The following is a 24,157-nucleotide window of genomic DNA, read 5'->3' as shown; positions in this document are numbered from 1 at the left end:
TGACGGAATACCTCAGCCCTTCTTTATAATACTCAAAATTATTTATAGATCTAATGTTTAATTTTGAACTGTACAGATGTGATAACATAGTTTATAAAACAACCACTAGGTGGCGGAATGGTTCATTGGCTGGAAAAAAAACAGGCTGTCATACAAAAAGCAACATGGAGTGCCTGGTCTGCCTTGAGATGATGAAGCTGAAGTTGGTTTCCGATTCCAGCTACCGATTCGGGAAATGGCGAAAGGGCGATTCCACCTAATTTTTCACTATCTTCTGCATCTTTAATCTCCTCTAGTTAAAAAACTACAACACCAGACTTTTCCAACCTGGACTAGATTCTTCTGCTCTAATAGCAGAATATTTAAAACCATGTTATGGATTTGTGAAACCTTGTTCTGATTTGTGAAACTTTAATAAATTGCCATTTTTGCCCTTTTTCCAGTCGTGGTTATACTAGAATTGCTCCAACTCCAAAAGTACAACAGGTACACACTTTAAACCTGTATTGGATTCTTCTTCTCTAATAGCAGAATATTTAAAACCATGTTTGGGATTTGTGAAACATTTTTCTGATTTGTAACACTTCAAGAAAGGTTGATTTCGCCACTTTTTTGCCTCTTGCTCACAATAGAACTGCTCTAATTCCAAAACTACAAGACCTAGACTCTACAAACCTGGACTAGATTATTCTGCTCTAATAACAGAATATTATAATCTGTTTGGGATTTGTGAAAACTTTATTGGGGCCTGCCATATGCAATGTATGGAAGGCACCTATTGTTCTACACCCAATAGAATGTCTATTTATTTATTGGAGCCTGCCATAGCATTACATATGGAAAGACAGGGACTGCCTCGTGAAGCTTACTGAAAATTTCAAAATAAAAGCCTTGACGATTATTTACATCAAGTAAATTCTCTATTGGGCATGTATACAATGCCCAATAGAGAATTTACTTGATGTAAATTGGTTTAACCCAAACACTGTGTTATTGCACATCCCCCCCCCCCCTTCTCTCTCTACTCACTCACTCTCTACTTCCTCTTCTGAGAGGGGAGATGTGGTACCAGCTCTCCATCTAACGGGTTAATTGAGTTTCCTAAATCTGCTGAGATTTACCCTGTCCAGAACTGAAGTAAACTCTGTTTAAGCTGGCATCGAGAAACGATTCGCCTGGTTTCTGACGACCTCCATCCAGGTGTCCCAACCTTCTTCCCCCTGTGAATTAGCCAGACTGAGCAGCCTGCAGCCAACTAGTTTCACAGAGCACACCTGTTAACGGTCGCTCGTTCTCTTTTATTACAATTTGCTCTTGTTACTGAACCAGGTAGGTTTTAGTGACTCGGGCGAGTCCCAAGGATGATGTTTTAAATTTGGGCTATCAGGAACCAATAAACATTTTCCACCTCTTCCTCTCCAGAATCAAACATCATAGCTATTTTACAACCATCAAAGAACTTTAAGGTGACTCATTAATTGAATGTCCACAACATCTTTTAGATTTTCTTTATGCTAAATATTTTATTAGTAAGGCAATTTTGCAAGGGTCAGTACAGCTTAATTCAGTAGCAGAAATAATCAAATAAGAAAAATCAATCATCTAGTCTATCTTTCCCTAATGCTGACACTGAGAACTAAAAAGGGAACCTTTGAGAGAGACGGACAGTTTGGCTTTTCGAACCCCAGACCTGGCCTGATGATGAAGGAGGTGTTGCAGCAGTAGGAGGATGTTGGTCGACGAAGGCAGGGATCTCTGTAGGCCTGATGAGCTTTCTTCTCCTCATGGATGGTGAGGTCACACAGGACTTGGGTGCTGGCAGAAAGGAAGGCATCAGTTCTTCTTCTTTGTCTTTGCCTTTGTCTTTGCCTTTGCCTTTACCTTGGTCTTCATCTTCGTCTTTGGGGTCTGAACCCAGCTGATGAGAGAAGTGCAATTTGAAGCCACATGTTGCGGGGCAGACGGGTTGGTCCCCATGATCAGGACAGTCTTCGGCTCTGTGGCCCCGGCTCTTCTTCAGCTGCAGAGTTCTTTGTCCATCTCGATCTTGACTCGAAGCTGCCTGGAGGATCCAACCAAAGTTTCCTCTTTTGCACCCACCTTTTATAGGGTTCATCCACCCTTTTGGTTCATTTGCATTGGCTAGCACTGTTGCTGTGCTTATTTCATTGGCTGACTGCTTGGACAGATGATCTCATCTCCATCACTGTCTTAGAGACATTGTGTCCTGATGTCTGTGCTAATGTCTCAGGTTGCTTAACAACCTGTTTCCAAATAAGGCGTTGACCATCTCTGCTCTCCTGTTAGTTCCCCTTTTTCCCTTAACCTTTCACCTACCATCCACCTCCAACACATCAGTGATGTTTAATTGCAGTTACACCTTCCACACCATTTCAAGTTCAATGTCAAAATCACATTTATAACTTCTTTAACTTCTCTGATTTATCATTCATTTTTAATTTTATGATAATCATAATTTATTAGTTACTCTTATTATAAGCTTAATGTGAGTTATTACAAATGTTTTCTGAAAAGAATCCAAGAATAATCCATGATTCTTATTATTTGACACCAAAGTTACAGTTACATTGGTGGGAACTCTTACAAATAAAACAAGTAAGTGTAAGTGTACGTAAGTATTATTACAAGCAAATCAATATTAATATAAGTATTTTACTTTGAATCTTATCCAATTACTCAAAATGTTTAGATTTCATTCTTTAAAACTTTTATGCTTTGAAATAATAATAGTCTCAACTACTTTTATAAATCTGCAGGGTGGAAACTTACTTCCTCTTTTTCCGGGAGGCAGGCATTGTGCTCCTTGGAGTCTTGTTCACTTATGACTGCTGTGCAACCCTGGATGGTCCAGATGGACGCAGTAGTGGATTGGTGGTGGATGATCACCATGTCCCAACATGGCGGTGACATCAGCAAGGAGGTGGTGGAGTCGTGCTTTGGGCCGAAATCATTGGGAGAGAATCATTGGTCGGCCCCTTCAGAGTCCACGAAGGTATGAAAATGACCTCAGCAAAGTATATGGACTTTCTGACTGATCACTTTCTTTCATGGTTCAGAAAGAAGAGCCGAACCTTCAGTAGAAAAATCATCTTCATGTATGACAATGAACCATCTCATGCTGCAAGGAATACCACTGTGCCATTGGCTGCTATCGGCTTACAAGGGGAGAAACTCATGGTGTGGTCACTAGACCACACCAATACCTTTGGTATTGAGAGTCAATAGCAAAGGTATTGAAAACCTTTGGAGTTTCCACAAGCAGAAGATCTGAGGATGGAATGCAATTCATATCAAAACAGCTCTGGGAAAGAATTCTGACATCCTGCAGAGAAATTCAAGCAGAAACTCCACAAACTCACAAGTTCAATGGATCAAGAATTGTGCTGTGATATCAAAGAAGGTCCTATGTTAACATGGAACTCGGCCTGTAAGATGTTTTTCATTGAAATGCTGTAATAGTTCATGACTTGAAAATTATACTGACCATCATTTGCAATGACAATTGAAGAAAATTTGAGAAAATATCACTTACATAATAATTTGGAACACAGTGTAGTAGAACAGGTTAAAAAACAAACAGAGAGTGAATCTCTCTTAACTTCTCAGAGTTAAGAGAGATTAACTTCTGAGCATGTGAGTTTTCTGACCATATGGCATTGTCTCTGTTTTTTAATAATGCCCCAAAATTTATGTGCCAGTTGAGGGATTTACTTATAAAGACTGAATCACTGTGGTGATCTTCTGACAGAGACAGAGATTAGTGGTTATGTCCAGATGTAGTCTACATCATGACTCCCACTCCCTGTTAAAAACAAGAGTGTTGACCTGGTCTTAGTCAATGTTTTTGCACAATCTGAAGCAAGAGGAAGCAGAGTGACCTGTAATATCGATATATACAAGTGTGTTGCTATGGGTCATCATTATAAAGGCCTTGTTCTAAAAAGGCCTTTTTAGAACAAGGCCCCCTCATTGCCACCAGAGGGGGCTGTGTGTAACCAGCATTAGTAAACGTTCATGCAACCCACACGTCTTTATCTACCTCTCAGTTTATTTATTCTGCGGCCTGACTCCCACACCTCTTTTTTCTCTCATAAAACCTTCTGGTCTACCAGGTACCTACAGCATTGAAAGTTTTGTTGTAAAGCTACTTTTGAAGTTAATGGTAACACAATGTGGTCCAACATTAAAGCATGCAAAATTACACAGTATGCCATATTGAGACTAAAGGTATTAAAAGGTAACTTTATATATTGTTGAGCTGTATTTTCATCTGTTCCTGATAAATATTGCAAGCAGCATAACAAACAAAAAAATAGAAAGAAACTGACAAACTTGATAGAGCAAAGGCAAATCAAAAACAGGGGATTCAGTGCATAATTTCTGTTCAGAAATGTTTCATTTTTTGAAGCCACTGAAAGGACCTTGTGTGTACATGTAGGTTGGAGGAAGGGCCCATCTGTCTATTTACAGCAGCAGAAAGAGATTTTGTTAAATCGGTCTAATCCTCTGGGAAGTAATGAATAGAAGGTGTAGTAGGTTTGCTGACTGATAGACAGTGAGTTGACTTTTACATGTAGATGAAAAAAAGGGTGAAAACAGAAATGCTATAAGAGCATAAGGCATTTATGTCCACTGGTAAATGAAAATAGACTTTTATGGATCCACACACTCCAGTGTGTGTGCAGGATGAAAAGCCAGATTACATATAACTCTGTGATTGAATTAGGGTGGCTTCAAATAGAGATTCTGCTCTGCAGAACAATCTCCTCACATCACTGTCACTGATGTCACATCTTTACACTCTGTGGACTGCTGAATGGAAACTTTTACTAAGTTCACTAAAGTCATAGTTTGGTCAAAATACTCTTCATCACAAAGAAGTGCTTCACCTCTTGTCACTTTACATAATCAGAAAGTTGAAGCAGAAAACGGAGCAGCCGTCCAACATTATTCAGCCTTTGAATAACCTTTTAATCACTTTGTGGATAGAAAATAGAAAATCTCACATAAAAATCTGTGCTAGCTTTATGTTTTTGAGAATTCAGCAAGGATTTCTTTCCACATACCTTGAAGTGAGTAAAAAGAGAAACTGTATCAAAACAGTTGTTCATTTTAGTGAGGTGATTTTTAAAAAAAATATATTTTTATAAACACAAATTTTAAGGTCTGAAGAAGAGGTGCTTTTTTGCAATTGTCTATTTAGAGCACAAATATCAGTAAGTCTTTGGAATGAGGTCATTCTGTTTGTACTTTAGAATCAAAATATTCAAGTTCCAAGTCAAGGGCATAAATAAAAATGGACAAAAATAGAGACTGAAATGGCCAGTGTATTTTCAGGCAGTTCGATGTTTTTCATTTGAAATAAAAAAACAAAAATAGACTTGTCTTTTTGTTTTACGTTTATTAAACCAAAATCGGAAATCAGATAATGGCTCATCTCAGCTCGTTATCTGATTTCCCATTTAGTGCACAAAACAAAAATGGAAAAAACGAATAACGAGCATTGAATTTCAATTTTCATGATTTCATTTTTTGACAAGTGGACTGACCCAGAAGTTCTTTCTGCCCCGCACACTATGTAGAGATCCGTTTTTGTAAACTCGCGGCATGCAATTAATTTGATCATGAAACCTTCACACAGAAAGCATTATACTCTCACTTTGTTTTGTATATGAAGCTAATGGCTTCTAAATGCAGCTTCCGATTCAGTAAATGGCTAAAGGGCTAGTACGCCCAATTTTTACCAACCTTTAATCTGCTCTGGTTTCAAACGATGCTCAAACCGTGACCAAAACATTCTGCCAGTCATTGAAACCCTATATTGTAAGTTTTTCCTTTCTGAAAACATTAGCATACCAATTATAACCCGTTATCATGAACAAGCATGCAGAAAAGACTGATTATCCAAAATATACAATAAAAACATTTCTACCAGGTAGGAAATGATTGAAATAATGTGCCAATTAGATTACTAAAACCGTAACTAAATAAATGTTTACCTACGGAAGAGGATTTAGGCCACGTAAATATGGTCATCATTCTGACTTTAATCTCTGATTTCAGGCTTTAATCTAAAGAAATAATCTTGCACATCAGGGGTTGGAAAAATGTTTATGGGGCCCTATAATCCTCTTCTTTGGTTTACCGCCTTATCATTTTTCACACTTTTATAAGTGAAGAATGACTGTCCAATATGAAATGAAAACCTTTGAGACTCTACTTATAACTTATCAGTCTCAATTGACTAACCATAATGAACAACCTTTGAGTTGATGCTTTCCATTATTCCTTTGCTCTGAATTTCTAAGCAGGAAACATTAAAATAATTATTTCATATTTAATTTGTATCAACCTATATGTAGCCAGACCTTTAACTGAATGATTTATTTCTAATACTTACTATATACTGACCATATTTAATCTTATCAGATTGTAAACTCAAATCTTACAAAATAAACAGAGACAAAAAGTTTTCATAAAAATGTACATATTCCAATAACATACAAGCAGATTTCAGCCCATTTTTGGGGAATCATGACAAAATATTCCCATAATTTAAGTATATATAAGATGAGACAGTGAAGAAGACGATGTCAGGCGAAGGAAGAGTTTACAGTACACTAAGTACATACAGTAAGTTTAAAAAAAGTTCCATTTAAAACACTGTGACCGGTTCTTATTCTATTTAAAATAATTTCAAGCTTCTTACATGGATTGTAAAAAATTATAATCAATATTACATTCTCTTCTACCCATATTTCAATTGCTACATTATACAAATCAATTACTTTATATGGAATCTCTTCCTTAATTAGAGAAAGACACCCAACCCCATTTCCTTCTTTTCTATCATATCTCACTGCAATATATCCAGATACTCTGAAGTCCAAAAAAGGCTTCAGCCAAGTTTCCTGTATCAAATTATGTCAGGTTTTACTTCCTGCTCATAAATAAAGTGTTTAAAATCTTGACCATTTGACAAAAGACTCCTTGTATTCCATTGTAAGATTAAAATTATGAAAGAAAAGAAAGGAAAATTACCCACATGAACCTTTTTGACTATTTCTCCCCTTATATCTTCCCATCAAATATTCTTCAAATCTAAGCTATGGCATGCTGATTAATAAACTGTGTCCTTTCCGTCTTTGATTTCACATCTGAAATAGCATTTATTACTCCTGCAATAAAAGTCACAATTTTCTTCTTTTCCACTTCTATTTTCCTTTCAATCACTTCCATAACTTTTTTTTATTACTTGTTTTTCTCCTGTCAACGATTTTCCATTTTGTTTCTCTTTTCCAACCATTTTACACGCTTCTGCATATGCTACTTTCTGCATAACTTTTGTTTTCTGTATAATTCTTTGCTGTTTCATCACTTCACATCCCCAAAAAGTGACACTATGCACTCATCCACAGCTACAGCACTTTGGTTTAACTCCAACTCCACATTTTTCATATTCATGGTCTCCAGAACTTCGGGCACATCTCCTTTTTCCTTTACACATTTTTGCAACATTGCCAAATTCCTGACAGTTGAAACATCTTCAGCTGACAAATTCCCTGACACTAAATCTTATCAAACCAAAGCAAACCTCCTTTGGCACTTCTTTTGTTTCAAACTCCACCAACACAGTGTGGAATAAAAATAATTATTCACAGTATGTTTATTTTTATTAGAAGTTTATTTAATGTTAATCTAACAATGTTTAATCAGTTTATTATATTTTACTCAGACTTACAGAGTCATTGTTTCTTTTCTAGCCTTCACAAGTTTGCTCCAGTGTGATAAATAAATAACTATCAAACCTCCAGAGTGACAGACCAGAGCCAACGGCTGAGTGATTATTATTAGGCACAGAATATTCTCCCTGAAACTGGTTTTTAACTAAAGGTTGCATTTTTCTCACTATGTGTATTAATCTGATAAGCGTTTTTAGAATATCAGCGATGACACCCTGTCTGTGTGCAAAGGGCATTAAACAGTATATATAGAGAAGTGATTCCTTTGTCTAGTCAGATCTCAGATCTATCTTCTGAGTTCTCCGTCTGTACAGATGAAATAAAGCTGTTTTGTTCTCTCTTTTTAACAAGGTTTGGACTTTGACAAAGGGTCCAGAAAAAGTCGAGACAGAAACTGTTGTCGAGTGCAAGAAATTAACAGTCTTCGTGCTCCTTTTACTTCCCTGTTTCTTTTTTTAATATTCCCAACTAAATCTATCGTATTTACACTTAAAGGCACTCTTGTGATAACTCCTTTTCTTCCATTATTTGTTTTTTCACCTGCTCTAACAACTGTTCTAGCCTTGACTTTGCACACCCACCCAAGTTTCTTTGCCTTTTCCACTTAAACTTGCTAATTACAACCAGTCAGAAGATTTCTGTCTCCCAATATTTTAGCATGTTTAATTTCTCCAACATGCGCTTTAAGTGCTTTTGCTAACTTAAGTGGATCAATCTTCTTAACCCCTTCTCCTTCATCAAATCTTACTATAAGATTCATAGTTGGATTTTTTTATTCTTCTGCTCTCCTCAATGCAATCCCTATCAGTGTCTTCTGTACTTTCCTCATCTTCCCATCTTGCCGGTCCGGAGACAGGGGAGTTATGGCTGCAGTATGTTGTGGAAAGCCACGCCCCTCTGTTGTCTCTTTCAAAATAAAAACTAATTTTTCTTGGATGCCAGATGTCTGGAATTGTTTGTTTCTCACAGGAGCATTACTTAAACTGACTTGCGGTTGGCAGGAAATATTATAGTGTGAAATGAACAAGATTGTCCGTCGGCAGCCTGTATAATGTCTGTGTAATACGGACCCTGTGAAAGCCACTTCTGGGTCAGGCAGCTTGTCAGAAATGAAATCATGAAAATCAAAATTCAGCGCTTGTTATTTGTTTTTTCCATTTTTCTTTTGTGAACTAAATGGAAAATTGGATAACAGCTCAGCTCGTTATCCAATTTTGGTTTAATAAATGTAAAACGAATCTCTGTTTTCTCATTTTTCATTTCAAACAAAAAAAAAAAACAACTGCCTGAAAACACACAAACAGAAAATGAATATTCCACTTGGAAACTAATTAGGTTTGTTTTCAAGCAGCTGAAGCTGAGTGGGAAGATTAATGGTCTTTCAAATGGAGAGCTGGGTTGTATTTCAGCTCCTCTGACCACAAGGCATCGTCTGCTTGGCCCAGCACGTTACTTCAAACTGCCTAGTGAAAAGCATATTGATGTATCCGTGTGAGAGGATTCTGAAGGTGTAAAACACTTCAGAATTTTGGAGTTTATAACTCTAATATTCTAATTCAAAATGGCTGCTATAAATGTAATATGTGATAGTTATATTGATAAAATAAAAAAATAAAAAATTTATAAAAGCTATAAACTTGTCCTGGACAACTCAGTAAACCAACAGGAGCATGGACACTTTTTGCAGAGCAATGTCAGTAAAAACACAATAAAGATTTTGAATTTGACTTGTAATGAATTTAACACCCTGAACAACTACCGTCCAGTGGCACTCACACCGATCATCATGAAGTGCTTCGAGAGACTGGTGTGAAGTCACCTCCTCGCCCGCCTGCCTGCTGAGCTGGATCCTCTCCAATTTGCCTACAAAGCAAAGAGGTCCACAGAGGACTCTGTATCCACAGCACTTCATGCCGCTCTGACCCACTTAGAGAAGCAGAGGAGCTACATCAGAATGCTCTTTGTGGACTTCAGCTCAGCATTTAACACTATACTCCCCCAACGTCTGGTGTCCAAGCTAGTAAACGTTGGGCTACCATCAGCCACCTGCAGTTGGATCCTGAACTTCCTAACAGGTCGATCCCAGAGGGTCAGACTGGACCCCCACACCTCCACTGCTCTGAGCCTGAACACCGGATCCCCACAGGTTTGTGTGCTCAGCTAACTTCTCTACACCCTCTACACTCATGACTGTGTCTCCAACCACCTCAACAACAAGATCATAAAGTTTGCAGATGACACGACTGTTGTTGGTTTCATCTCAGACAGGAAGGTGGAGCTGGAGAACAGGATGAGGTGAAGCAATTGTCAGAGTGGTGCAAAGTCAATAACCTGCTCCTCTATATCTCCAAATCAAAGGAGCTGGTGATCGACTTCAGGAAGAACAAAATGGACATCCAGCCTCTCACCATCAGTGGGACCTGTGTGGAGAGGGTCCCAGTGTTCAGGTTTCTGGGCATGGAGCAGGAGGACAAGGTAACCTGGAGCACCAACACCAAGGAGCTACTGAAGAAGGCACAGCAGAGACTGTTCTTTCTGAGAATCCTCCAGAAGAACTGTCTCCCCTCAGACCTGCTGCAGGCCTTCTATCACTGCTCCATAGAGAGTGTGCTCACATACAGTCTGTGTGTCTGGTACGGCAGCAGCACATCCTCGGACAAGAAGGCGCTCCAGAGGGTTGTCAGGGCAGCAGAGAGAACCATAGGCTGCCCCCTCCCCACCATGGAACAGATTTACACTTCCAGGCTCCGCAACAAAGTTCTGGAGATTTTAAATGACTCTTCACACCCTGACCATGGTCTCTTCCAGCTGCTGCCATCAGGCAAGAAATACAGAGCAATAAAAACCAGGACAAATCGCCTGAAAACAGTTTCTACCCGATGACAATAATGGCACTAAATTCAAAGGCATAAGAACTTCTGCTCTTGACACCACTCTGTTAAAAATGTAAATTCTGTTTACTCTGTGACAACTCCAGTCGCTGCAACCATCTTATGATGTCTATTTATTTCTCGTTTTGTACTGTTTGTTTCTTTATCTTTTTATGCATTTATATTTATATTGCGTGTTGTGTATGTGTATACAGGTAAAAGCCAGTAAATTAGAATATTTTGAAAAACTTGATTTATTTCAGTAATTGCATTCAAAAGGTGTAACTTGTACATTATATTTATTCATTGCACACAGACTGATGCATTCAAATGTTTATTTCATTTAATTTTGATGATTTGAAGTGGCAACAAATGAAAATCCAAAATTCTGTGTCACAAAATTAGAATATTACTTAAGGCTAATACAAAAAAGGGATTTTTTAGAAATGTTGGCCAACTGAAAAGTATGAAAATAAAAAATCTGAGCATGTACAATACTCAATACTTGGTTGGAGCTCCTTTTGCCTCAATTACTGCATTAATGCGGCGTGGCATGGAGTCGACGAGTTTCTGGCACTGCTCAGGTGTTATGAGAGCACAAGTTGCTCTGATAGTGGCCTTCAACTCTTCTGCGTTTTTGGGTCTGGCATTCTGCATCTTTCTTTTCACAATACCCCACAGATTTTCTATGGGGCTAAGGACAGGGGAGTTGGCTGGCCAATTTAGAACCATGGCCCGTAAACCAGGCACGGGTAGATTTTGCAGCCACGAAATGGAAGAGCTACTAAAGCCACAGTATTATTTCTGGTTTTAGATAGCATTTCATCGGCGATGTTTTCCCGCCTTGGTGAAGAAACTCAAGACTAGTATGGACAATGCCGGTGTTATGCCGAGAAACGCATGCCTGCCGAGAATTGCATCCCCTGTCGCGGGAGCGCGCATCCCTCTAAACTCTCGCATTTTAATGAGGAAACGAACTGAAATATGACTGAAGACGAAACTTTTAAAGATATTCGTAACATTATCACGTTTCTTAACCATATAAGCCTTATAACGGTGGGTTTTATATCGCAGATTAATTGAAATAAATACGGTTGTTACACATTTATTGAGACAAATGAGTCGAACGTTTTTCAGTCAGTGTCTGAAGAAAATGCTCTCCGCATTTGGTTTGAAATTTCCCGATTTTTCTTTTAACATCATATTAGCTTAAAGTATTACAAAACAGAGGCCCATTATGTAGAGCATTTTATATCATGCTTAACTGTCTAGTCTATTAATGTAGAGGGGATGCATTTTAATTACTGAGCCTGCCAATATTTGTATCCCCTGTCTATTGTTGATATGAAACGTATAGCAGTAGCACAGAGAATAAGTGTCATTACGTAGAAAAGGTGAAGTCCCTCTTAACTCTTCGTTTCTTCAAGTTAGCAGAGGGATGCATTTTCTGGCATAGCAAATTATTACCTTGCCAATATATGTAGGCCTTATATATTTTCCACAAATATAATTCTACTGATACAAAATGTATACCAGCAGTTCATAAAACAAGTCTGATTGCATAGAAAAAGTAATTTCACTCTTAATTCTTTATTTCTCCATGTAAGCAGGGGATGCATGTACAGCAAAGCCTATTATTAGCCTGCCAAAATATGCATGGCCTCTCCACGTTCTTCAAATATTATCCTATTGATATAAAACTCATACCAGTGATTCAGAGAACATCTCTGATTATGTAGAAAAGGTGAAATCCCTCTTTAATTCTTTATTTCTCCATGTTACCAGGGGATGCATTTTTTGGCAATATGGATGTTGAGCCTGCCAAAATATGCATGCCCTATCTATTTTCCTCAAATGTTATCCTATTGCTATGAAATTCATACCAGCAGTTCATAGAACTACTCTGATTATGTAGAAAAAGTTATTTCACTCTAAACTCTTTATTTCTTCAAGTTAGCAGGGGATGCATTTTTTGGCAATATGGAGGTTGAGCCTGCCAAAATTTGCTTGACCTATCTATTTTTCTCAAATGTTATCCTATTGCTATGAAATTCATACCAGCAGTTCATAGAACAAGTGTGATTTTGTAGAAAAAGTTATGTCACTCTTAACTATTTATTTCTCCATGTTAGCAGGGGATGCATTTTTTGGCAATATGGATGTTGAGCCTGCCAAAATATGCATGTTCCTGACATGTATGGAGGTAAGAACAAATTCTGGGAACATAAACAACTGTGTTTAATGTTTTACGACTGTACTTAAAAAACCTTTGTATATCTCAATACTTTGCAGCTGTTTTAAGGATGATATATGGCAGGGGTATTCAAGAAAACTGTGAGGAGGTCCAGTTCAAAGAAATTTCCTCAAGCAGAGGTCCGCAATATCGTCTATTTGTAGTATGACAATATCGGAATACATGGTGTTAAAAAAAATTATAATACAGGTTAAAATAATTTCAAAGAAGTTTATTAGCACTGAAACACAGGATAACATTGTGTGGCTGCAGTTTAAATTAAAAATAACTAAATTATGTATTCAAAAATAAAGAAAGTGCTTAAGAAAAAATAGCAGCTTCAGTTTCCTTTTGATTGAACAATCTCAATATTTCTGCTCAACAAAACAACTCTCAAAACACCTGAACTATTTCTCTTACAGATTTGACTTGCCCTGCCAACATTTTAAATCTGGGCTTGAAGGAGGTCAGGGCCGTTCTCATGCACATGTGCAGATGCTCATTGGTGCTCATTTTGCGTTTCCCTAAAACCCAAGCAACACGGAGGAAACATTCATTAGCACGCTGTTCTGCGCTGAAAGCACGGCTTAATACCCTGGTGGACTGATCATATTGGGCAGTGAGACTTCGAATTTTCTGCGTCAGGAGTTCGGACTTAGGGGGGTATGATTGGTCAAATGCTTTGTGCTGAGTCTCATAGTGACGCTTGACGTTGGCACTTTTAATAAGCGTCACGGTTTCGGAGCATATGAGGCACACTGGTTTCGTGCTCGCGGGTGGAAGAATGACCATTTATGCATCAGTCCATTCCGTGTTGAACGCTCGATTTTCGGCATCTACTTTTCTCTTTTTAGAAAGCGCCATAGTGTTTGTACCTCTTCTGACTGTAATTCACGCCCTGTCTTCCTGTATCACCCTGCATTTCTCGCTTCAATCGCTTTTCGCTCGCCTTTCACCTCCTCTTCCTTATATCACACTGCGTGGATGTCTGTGCCTGGCTACAAACCTCTGCTTCGGTTTGCTCATACAACTCGCGCTGAGTTCAAGCTGGCGATTTGATTCGCTAGTTGAACCACGTGGTTAGTATGACTCGCACGCGATTGGTTTGTAGCTTCCAATCCTTGCTGGTAAAAGCACTTGTGTCAGATAGGGAAAAAAAATAAATGCTCCGGTTTAAAATTAATTCTCCCGTCAAAATTAACAAATATTTTAACAATTTATTCCGGGTCCGGATGGGATGGCATATGGGTCCGTATCCGGACCGAGGTCCGTTGGTTGCGGACCACGGGTATATGGTTTACTTGAATTTAGTTTTCAATGCATTACATTGTTGTCTTACCCACGTCTGATCTTCTTTGTCCTCACTGCCACAGTGTCTGCAGAGTTTATCCACTAACTACAGAAAAACAAACCGCAACTTTAAATCAATGTTAGAAAATAAACTTAACGGTAATTTTTTTCCGTTTCTTTTTTTATTATTATTATTATTATTATTATTATTATTATTATTATTATTATTATTATTATTATTATTATTATTATTATTATTATTATTTTAAATAATTACATTTGTTAGTGCTCTTTAGAAAGTTGAACAACAATAATCCTCTGTGTGTGTCTCAGTCTTCTAATCATCCCTTTTTGATAATGTCTGGTCTCATAAACAGATACAAGTAATAGAAACTGCACATCATATTGGCATATTAGGCAGGATCACATGGTGTCTGTCTATTCATAAATTGAAACACATATGTATTTAAGGTATTTTTGGGATTTATGGTAAAAGAAAGTATCACTGAGTGTTTACTTTTTTATAATTTTCTCCAACTTATGCGACTGAAAGTATAAAAATGGCATTCAGAAAATGTTAATATGTCTACATATATATGTATGTATATGTTGTGAAAGTTGTCATTTTGTAAATGTTAATTTTATAAAAACACAGTAATGAATATAAGGGTTCACATGATACAGCTCATTCCAGTTTTGTACTTTCACAAACTGCAAATCCTTTTTTGCTTTTTATGTTACATTAAAGCTACTCACGAAAGGTGTAATTGTATTCTAGAACAATTTTAAGTTTGTTTATTATGTTTTTTGCATCAACAGTTTTACATTGGGCTTTGTTATGTGTAATTTATGTATTAGAGATCAAGGCCAGGTGTATTGAAATGTTCTTCACTAATTGAATTTGACATAAACACTAACATGATTGTACTTCACACATCTGCAAAGTTCAATGCTTTAATATTTCTAATTAGATAAAATAGTTGACCTAACACAATTTTTTTTGTGCGTACATGATTTTACACTAAACATAGTATCCCAAGCACAAGGGAACTGAATAAAAACATTTCAAGACACCTGATCCTGAAAGAAGTGTGGAAGAAATGTTGAGTCTCATGGTATTAACAGCTTCTGCTGGTGATGGAAAGTTCAGGTCACTCTGCAAACTGTAACGACAAATATATATATATTTTTTTTAAATGGAAAGAAGATTAACAGTAGACACACTACAAAGATAAAATATTTGTCAAAGTAGAGGTCATGACATTTATGAATAATTAAACAGTTTTGCTATACTTATTTCAGAATCTTTCCATTGTCATTAAGAGAAATCAACCATGTAATAAAGCAATATAATTCATAAACTACATTATATTTCTGGCAGAAATGCACAGTTTAACTTAGCCAAAGCTGTTCATCATCTTAAAAGTTCTACTCATGCAAAATAGCATTAGATTAATGGCAATTAATCTAATGCTATTAATCTAATGCATTAGTTGTGATTATTAGACCACCACTTTCATATTATTCTTTTTTTCACAACAAAACATCAAAAACATAAACTAGCATGTATACAAATATAGTGATATACAATTCTATCTATCTTCAGACATAGATAGATATACATATATGTGGAAAGTGACAGAACAGTGCATATAAAGGTTATATAAATGAATTTGTAAACAGACAATGTTCAACATTACATAGGAAATATAAGTAACTATATATATATATATATATATATATATATATATATATATATATATATATATACAAACATCACTTACTTTAAGAGCAAACACACAACATGAAACCACATCTTGCTGGATGTTGAACTGTTTCACATTTCCATCTTGACACTTTCATTCCTTTGCTTCTCATAAATGTTCTTGTTGAGAGGATAGAATGCTAAATTAACATCCTAGTTACCCAATTATGACATTTTTGATTATAATAAACAATAATTGTTCTAGTTTTTCTCACCTTGTTGGATACATGCAATACCATAAAAAGGACACTGGTCATATAGACAAGTGTGACTTTTAAGTGAATACAATTACTGTATGGAACCATCAGTTGAAATTCTTTCATATTTAATGATGCTGTTAATAAATTAAAGTTTGTAAGAAAGGGAACCATTTACAATTACAACAGTACAGACAGTTTTCATTCACATGACATTTTTAAAGACATCATAACTGACCAGCTTACATGATAATAATAAGGAATACATCAATTTCATATATAGAGGTCAATAAATAAGGCATGGAGATTTTGGCAGGCTAATAATAGGCGTTGCTGTAAAATGCATCCCCTGCTAATATGGAGAAATAGAGAGTTAAGAGGGGTTTCACCTTTTCTACATAATCAGAGTAGTTCTATGAACTGCTGGTATGAATTTCATAGCAATAGGATAAGATTTGAGGAAAATAGATAGGGCATGCATATTTTGGCAGGCTAATAATAGGCTTTGCTGTACATGCATCCCCTGCTTACATGGAGAAATAAAGAGTTAAGAGTGAAATTACTTTTTTCTATACAATCAGACTTGTTTTATGAACTGCTGGTATAAGTTTTGTATCAGTAGAATTATATTTGTGGAAAATATATAAGGCCTACATATATTGGCAAGGTAATAATTTGCTATGCCAGAAAATGCATCCCTCTGCTAACTTGAAGAAACGAAGAGTTAAGAGGGACTTCACCTTTTCTACGTAATGACACTTATTCTCTGTGCTACTGACGTTTCATAGCAACAGTAGACAAGGGATACAAATATTGGCAGGCTCAGTAATTAAAATGCATCCCCTCTACATTAATAGACTAGACAGTTAAGCATGATATAAAATGTTTTACATAAAGGGTTTCTGTTTTGTAATACTTTAAGCTATTATGATGTTAAAAGGAAAATCTGGAAATTTCAAACCAAATGCGGAGAGCATTTTCTTCAGACACTGACTGAAAAACGTTCGACTCATTTGTCTCAATAAATGTGTAACAACCGTATTTATTTCAATTAATCTGCGATATAAAACCCACCGTTATAAGGCTTACATGGTTAAGAAACGTGATAATGTTACGAATATCTTTAAAAGTTTCGTCTTCGGTCATATTTCAGTCCGTTTCCTCGTTAAAATGCGAGAGTTTATAGCGATGCGCGCTCCCGCGACAGGGGATGCAATTCTCGGCATAACACCTAACACCGGTCTTGTGCGAGATTCTGTCCCCCGGTAAAAGTCTGTTCCCCATGTCGGGAGCGTACATTGCAGCCGAAGAGACCCTAACCCTGACCATTTTCACTTCTGATCGATTTCTCTGAAACAACAACAAAAAACCCTCATATGATCATGTCCATGTTAGAGAAAGAACGAAGAACACATTTTCAAACTTACATGATTTATTGTTGATGATGAAAGGAATAAACACAGTTAAAGACTTGCAAGTAATTCAATTTGTTCCCATTTTAAGGCGGGGGAGCATTAATTTCAGGCAGCTGAAATATCCATTTGCTCCTATCATCCCCCCATAACTTTGGAAAATAAACAGCAACTTTTCCAAATTCTCAAAAATTGTTATGTGTGATAGCATGTAGTATACTAGCAATCTGTTATATTTTACATTACAACAGGATTTACCAGAAAGTCTACTCTCTCATCTCTTCAGGAAGTCTTAATTTTTGGCGGCTTGCTATCAGCCAATTTCCATCCTCTCATACTAGGAATGAAAAATTATAAATACACACAACGTGTTGGAAACCTGTTTGGTGACTTACTTTTATTTTATTTTTAAGTGACAAAAGTTAGAAAAAGACAGATTCTCTTGGCGTTTAAAATAACACAAAACAGCGACAACCCCTATCTCCAGCGGGGTCGCTAGTCTGTGGCAGGACAACACAGAGACAGACATGCACACACACACTCACACCTAGGGAGAACTTAGAGAGACCTACCCTAACTGGAGAGAACCCACACATTCACAGGGAGAACATGCAAACTCTATGCAGAAAGACCCCAGGCCGGGAATCGAACCCAGGACCTTCTTGCTGCAAGGCAACAGCTCTACCAACTGCACCACTGTGCAGCCCAAAGTGTGACATTGCATTTCATCCTATTTGTTACAGCAAGCATTTCATGGCATTAGCTTGTCATTTCAAATTTAAAGCCCATCAAACAATAACAATAAAACCATTACAAATTTGTTATGATTTTATCGGTTTTTACCCTAGATGTTAACATTGTGTTTTTCTTTGCCTAAAATAATTACGTAGTGGATGCATTTATTTGATGTGAATTTTAGATTTTGGTTACCAAGTAAGAATGAGAGACTTTGTTACTTTACTTTTAATACATTTTTGAGGCAACAAAGCTGAATTTGTGAATTTGGCTTCCCTCTGCAGCTTCCAATTCCAGAAATGGCTAAAAGGCCACTACTTGATATTGCACTATCTTGAGCATCTTTAGTTTGTTCTACTTTAAAAACTACAAGCAAAGACAGTTCAAACATGGACTAGATTATTCTAAACTACTAGTAGAATATATATAAACAAATATGTGATTTCTGAAACCTTTACTTGATACATGGAACTTCATGGAAGGCCCATATTAGTACTTTTTATGCATCTGGAACCCATTTGAAACACTCTAGCTCCAAAACTACAGGAACTGAAGAAAATAAAGATGGACTTGATTCTTAAGTACTAATAGCTGTATAATTACAATATATAATTACAACACAGTTTGTGATTGGGGAATCTGATTTATGAAGCTTAAATAACAGATCAATATGTATTTTTTTTTCTTCTTCCAGACCAAAAAAGTCTAACATCATCCCTATCACTTACATAGAGAATAGTCATCTGATTCTGAAAAAGAAGGAACAAAAACATGGCTGCCTTAAAAAAATCAAAATAAAACAACAAAAAGTCAAAGCCCAAATACAATGATGTCATTTGTAGGCCTGTCGCAATAAGCAATAAATCAATTAATCACACGATAAATGAAAATTCTCAACCTCATTTTAATTTATCAGCTTTATCATTTCTTCCTGCCTTTATTTCTTTGTATTGATGACACTGAATCAAAAAAGGCTCAACTCCGGTGCTCTCCACTGACCTCTCCTTTCTTCATTTTCTTAGTGTAATGCCCAGTTCAAGCTACACAATTTTGGAATTAATCGGCTAATCGTTGGCCGATAATTCCAAAATCGTGTGAGATCACACATTAGCCGACAGAAAGCTTAGGTATAATGGTTCGATCGAGTTTGATCGTGTCGTGTGGTGTCCAACAATGGGCACAAAATAATGGCTACAAGTCCAGTTAACTAATTTTAAAACCAGGCAAACCAGGCTATACTACAATCTAACTGCAATGCATGTGGCTCTAGTGTCAACATAACGTCCTGACTGAATGAAAATCATTATAACCTATTTATGTCACGTTAACGAAGAACAGATGAAAAGTTACCATGTCAGCTGTTTGGGATTCCCCTCCATGTTTTCTCTTAGAAAGCACGGAAGGGAACTATAGTTCTGATTGACTACCTGTCAGATTCAACAGGTTGCGTTAACGCTCCCAGTCGGGGATAACCACATGTTGCAGTGATAAACTGGCTAAGACAATATAACATGTTGAATATGCCTGATTTAAATCAGAGCGGCCACGATGTTCTACCGACTGGACCCGATCAGTCAGAACACACCACACACTACAGGACGTTTATAGCAAATCCAGTCTTAAAACGTTGGACGTTCTAAGATTGTCATAAGGAAAAAAATCATGTAGTGTGAACTATTACATGAGGTATTCGGAATTCGGATATGCTCATCTTCTCTATCTAAATCTAATGATTATTGAAGGGCAATATAGTGTACAGACTTTATAATCTGTACTCTTTTTGGTTGAATGTAGTTTTTATTTCCACTGTTGTTTTCCAGTTCCAGTGTTAAATGTTCTTTTGAAAATAGTGAATTTATTTTTGGCAGGATATCTCTTGCATTATTATGTCATTGCCATTACATCAGTTTAAAATGGTTTTCAAACAATATTATCGTTTATTGCAATAATTTCTGAGACAATTAATCGCTCAGCAAAATTTGTTATCTTGACAGGCCTAGCCATCTGACCCTTTGTAGCACAAATTTAGCTAGCAGCAATGGAGTCGATGCAGACCAATGAGGAAATGAGAATTTAAAAGGCCTTCCTGTTTAGTCAGATTTCCTTTGCTAAAACAGGATAAAAAAAATAGTTTGATAGTATACGTGCCCCGCCTAGACTGCAAGCTGTTTGTAGTTTTTACCTTTAAGTGGCCAATTCTGTTATTCCTCTATCGGTTTGATACAATAGGGACTTCTCCATGTCCCCTATCTGTGTCTTCTGTGATTTTTTTTCAGCGGTTAGAACTGTTTAATCCGTTGACACATCGTAACCTGCTTTGCCGAGCTGCCTTTAAACACATCATGAGTGCTAAGATGCTCCCGCTGGGTTTACACCTGTGCAGGAGACCTGCTGCTGCTGGGCACTGTGTGTTGGACTCATGGTTGCAAACCAGTAAAATGCAAATAACTTTGCAGTTTTTTCTCCACAAACTAACTGCCTGAATTGAGTAATGCTGTTGGATACAGGTAATGTTAGCTAAAAGATGACTAGCTAATACCAATACAGTACCTGTATGTATCTGTTGTCTGTGTTCAAAGTACAAAGTACTTCCCTTGAGTAACTTTTTTTGGAAAAAGGGTACTTATAAGGGTAGTTTTACTGCACTGTACCTTTTTCTTTTACTTGAGTAATATTATTGCTACATATTTATTTTGCCCCCCCGAAATAAGCCGATGCCCCCCTGTTAAACTCATCTGCAGTCGGGGCTGATAGTATATGTATGAGAGTTTGTAAGTTTTGGTCCCTGGCCTCTCATACGTCTCTGTCCACACAAGCAGAAACAGGATGTCCTGATGTTTCTGCACACAAACACACAACCTTTGACAACACAATGGACCTTTCATGTTCATCTCACCATTATAGTGCAGCTATATACATGTTGAGAGGTTTGGGTCAAAAGGCTACAAAATTTCTCTGTGCACTCTGTAAATTTAAGTCTGGGTATGAGTTCTGGTATGACCACATACGCAGAGCTAACACACAGTAAGCAGCAGTAGCTCAGCTAACTGACTAAAAATAATCCCTCTACTTTGGCTCAGGTACAAAAAGACTCTCACTCTCAAAGACGAACCTAAAAATAATCTTGTTTCACTGCTTTGAGCTGATGATAAAATAAATATATACATTTATATCCATCCATCTTCTTCACCTTATCCTGGATTGGGTCACGGGGTAGTAGCCTATGAAGGGAGGCCCAGACTTCCCTTTTCCCAGCCTGTTGGACTAGACAAAGACATTCCCATACCAGCCGAGAAACATAGTCCCTCCAGCGTGTCCTGGGTCACCAGGGAGGTATCCATGAGGTGTCCTGACTAGATGCCCGAACCACCTCCACTGGCTCCTCTGAATGTAGAGAAGCAGTAGCTCTACTATGAGTCCCTCCTGGATGACTGAGCTGCTCATCATATGTCTATAGGACAGCCCAGACATGCTATAGGCTATACAAGCATTTTGTCTGCCTATGACCATAGATGAGAGTAGGAACCCAGATTGACCGGTAATTCAAGAGCTTCGCTTTTTCACTCAGCTCTCTCTTCGCCACAACAGACCAGTACAGCACCCACTTCACTGCAGAGGCTGCTCCGATCCGTTTGTCAATCTCCTGCTCCATGTTTCCTTCATTCGTGAACAAGATCCCAAGATACTTAATCTCCTCCACTTAGGGCAGGAGATCCTCCCCTTTTTTTGGCTCAAGACAATCACCTCTGATTTTGAAGCACTGATCCTCATCCCAGCCAAAAGATAAATGGACAAAGAAGGACCTATTGGCATGTGGACCTATTGGTGCCTTTAATAAAGCTGATAATAATGATGGACATTGGAAATGGAAGAAATTCTTGACAGAATTGCTGAAAACTTTGTACAGTTCCACACTTTTGTTCACATTTTACTTCTGCCCACTACTCTTTTTCAAGGTACAAAATCATTATTACAGTGATTTTAACTAAAATGCATCACATTAAACCCAAAACTGCAAATGAGCACAGAAACAGAAAAGATCATCATTGGGTTTGTTATAATTGCTATTATCAAATAGCAATGCTATTCTACACTGTTTGTTTCTGTATATAACCTGATAACTAAGCCTTGGGTTTTCATCTATTGGCAGCATTGTTGAGGCAATTTCATAAACTTGCCTGATTCAACTTTGTGAAACTAGAATCAGGCAACATTATAACATTGTAATTCAGGAATTACTATGTCACAGATTTTTATGATATCATAATTGCAATATATTAGACATTAATGAACATTCCTGCAGAGCAGGACTATGGGTTGTAAAATGTGCTACGTTCATTATATCAGATTTGGTTGAGGCAAGAGGAATGAAACTCAGTTCAGCGATGATGATCATTTCTTCAGGTTTGTTTCATGTGAAAGGTGAAAGAGTAAAGTTCTTCTTACCTGGGCCATTGTGTTCAGCAGGAAATCCTCTCACTGTTAGTCCTCTGCATCATCAGCTGCGAGACTGGGATGTTAGAGGTTACTTTACACATTTCACTGCCGTAATGCATAAAGTGTTGGTAACCCACACGCTGCAGCACATATCCTCCTCTGGAAAGCCTGCCCTCCTGCTCCAGCTTTTTTCCTTTTCCTCCCTGTCTGATCAGCTACTTCCTCTCCACAGTGTCTGTGGTGTACCAATCCATTTTGCTGACAACTAAAACAAGGAGAATATGATGGTGTTCCCTTTATTCCTGCTTGGTTTTAATCTGTCCTCACTCTGCTCACTCCCTACCCTCCTCCTCCTGCTCACTCAGCTCTCTCTCTCCGCTGTTTCGCCTCCTCCTCCCCCTGTAAAACCTCCTGCTGTTTTGCTCTCCCTCGCAGCATTAGGAACTCAGAGAGAAGGGAGGGGGAGGGATCAGAAGGATGTGTGTGTTTGTGTGTACCATGTGACCTTATGGTGATTTGGATTCACCCAGCAGCTGTCACTCTGTTCTCACAGGTTTACACACTGATGTGGATGTGGGTTTCTGGAAAAACACTGACAGATAGCTAGTTCTCTGCTAGAAAGTTCCATTTTTGTTTGCCAACACCCAAGTAAACTGAAGATAACATTGTTGTGCAGCAGCTAGATGGCAGCATGGTGTGAACATGTCTGTCCTGTGTTTGAGGCTAGGAGGCATAAATCCAATAAGCTGTTCTGGGAGACAGAATAACTCAAATATGTACACGTTTAGCCCGAGAAAGGTACAAGACTAAGTTATTTTGAGTGAACTGGATTTGAATAGTTTTGTTACTGAAGCGAATGCTTCAGCTCAGCAGTCCGCATGAGCAGTAAAGTTAAAGCTAGCTGTACAACGCTAGCTTTGCTAACAATATGTACAATATCTTGCATATCCGATGATAAATGCCGTCACTTACTGTGCTTATTTTGGGGGTGTTGACTGACGTGTTGCACATTTGTGACAAAGCTGTAGCCAAAGTCTGGAATATAGCGATGTGACATTCACAAACAAGTCCATTCTTCTAAATGGCTCTTCACTGTGAACTACAGGACTGTACTCTCACTGAGAGCCGTTCTTTGTTTTTGTAATGCTCTGTGCACACTGCAGTAAGTTGTTATTATGCTATTGTATTAAAAATATGTATTTATTTAATCATCAAATAAATGAAATACAAGAATATAAGGTTATACACAGCACATGTTCATTGCTCTTTGATTATTTTCGTCACCTGTCATCTGTGCACTACCTGAAGCGGGAGACAGAGTAACAACAGTCACAATGCGCTCCTTGCGCTTGGTTCCTTCTTGCTTGTTGCTCCTTGGTCAGTGTTCATAGTTGAGCATTGCTTACCGTTAGTGGATTGTCATGATTGCTATGTTTAATGGTTCAGACAGTGGTG

General features: G+C 37.6%; 1 protein-coding gene across 1 annotated transcript in view; it reads right to left on the bottom strand.

Moving 5' to 3' along the window:
* The window catches only part of arhgap23b (Rho GTPase activating protein 23b), a 517,086-nt gene extending 493,997 nt beyond the window's left edge, over positions 1–23,089 (bottom strand). Inside the window, exon 1 of the mRNA XM_044102016.1 lies at positions 22,712–23,089. Coding sequence (XP_043957951.1) covers positions 22,712–22,720 — 9 coding nt within the window. The 5' untranslated portion in view covers positions 22,721–23,089. The remainder of the gene's footprint in view (positions 1–22,711) is intronic.
* Positions 23,090–24,157: the final 1,068 nt, after the last annotated feature.

Source organism: Gambusia affinis, linkage group LG20 (genome assembly GCF_019740435.1).
Source record: "Gambusia affinis linkage group LG20, SWU_Gaff_1.0, whole genome shotgun sequence".
In the NCBI taxonomy this organism is placed as follows: domain Eukaryota; kingdom Metazoa; phylum Chordata; class Actinopteri; order Cyprinodontiformes; family Poeciliidae; genus Gambusia; species Gambusia affinis.
The sequence above is the reverse complement of the archived record's forward strand: the minus strand, read 5'-3'. Positions and strand labels throughout refer to the sequence as shown.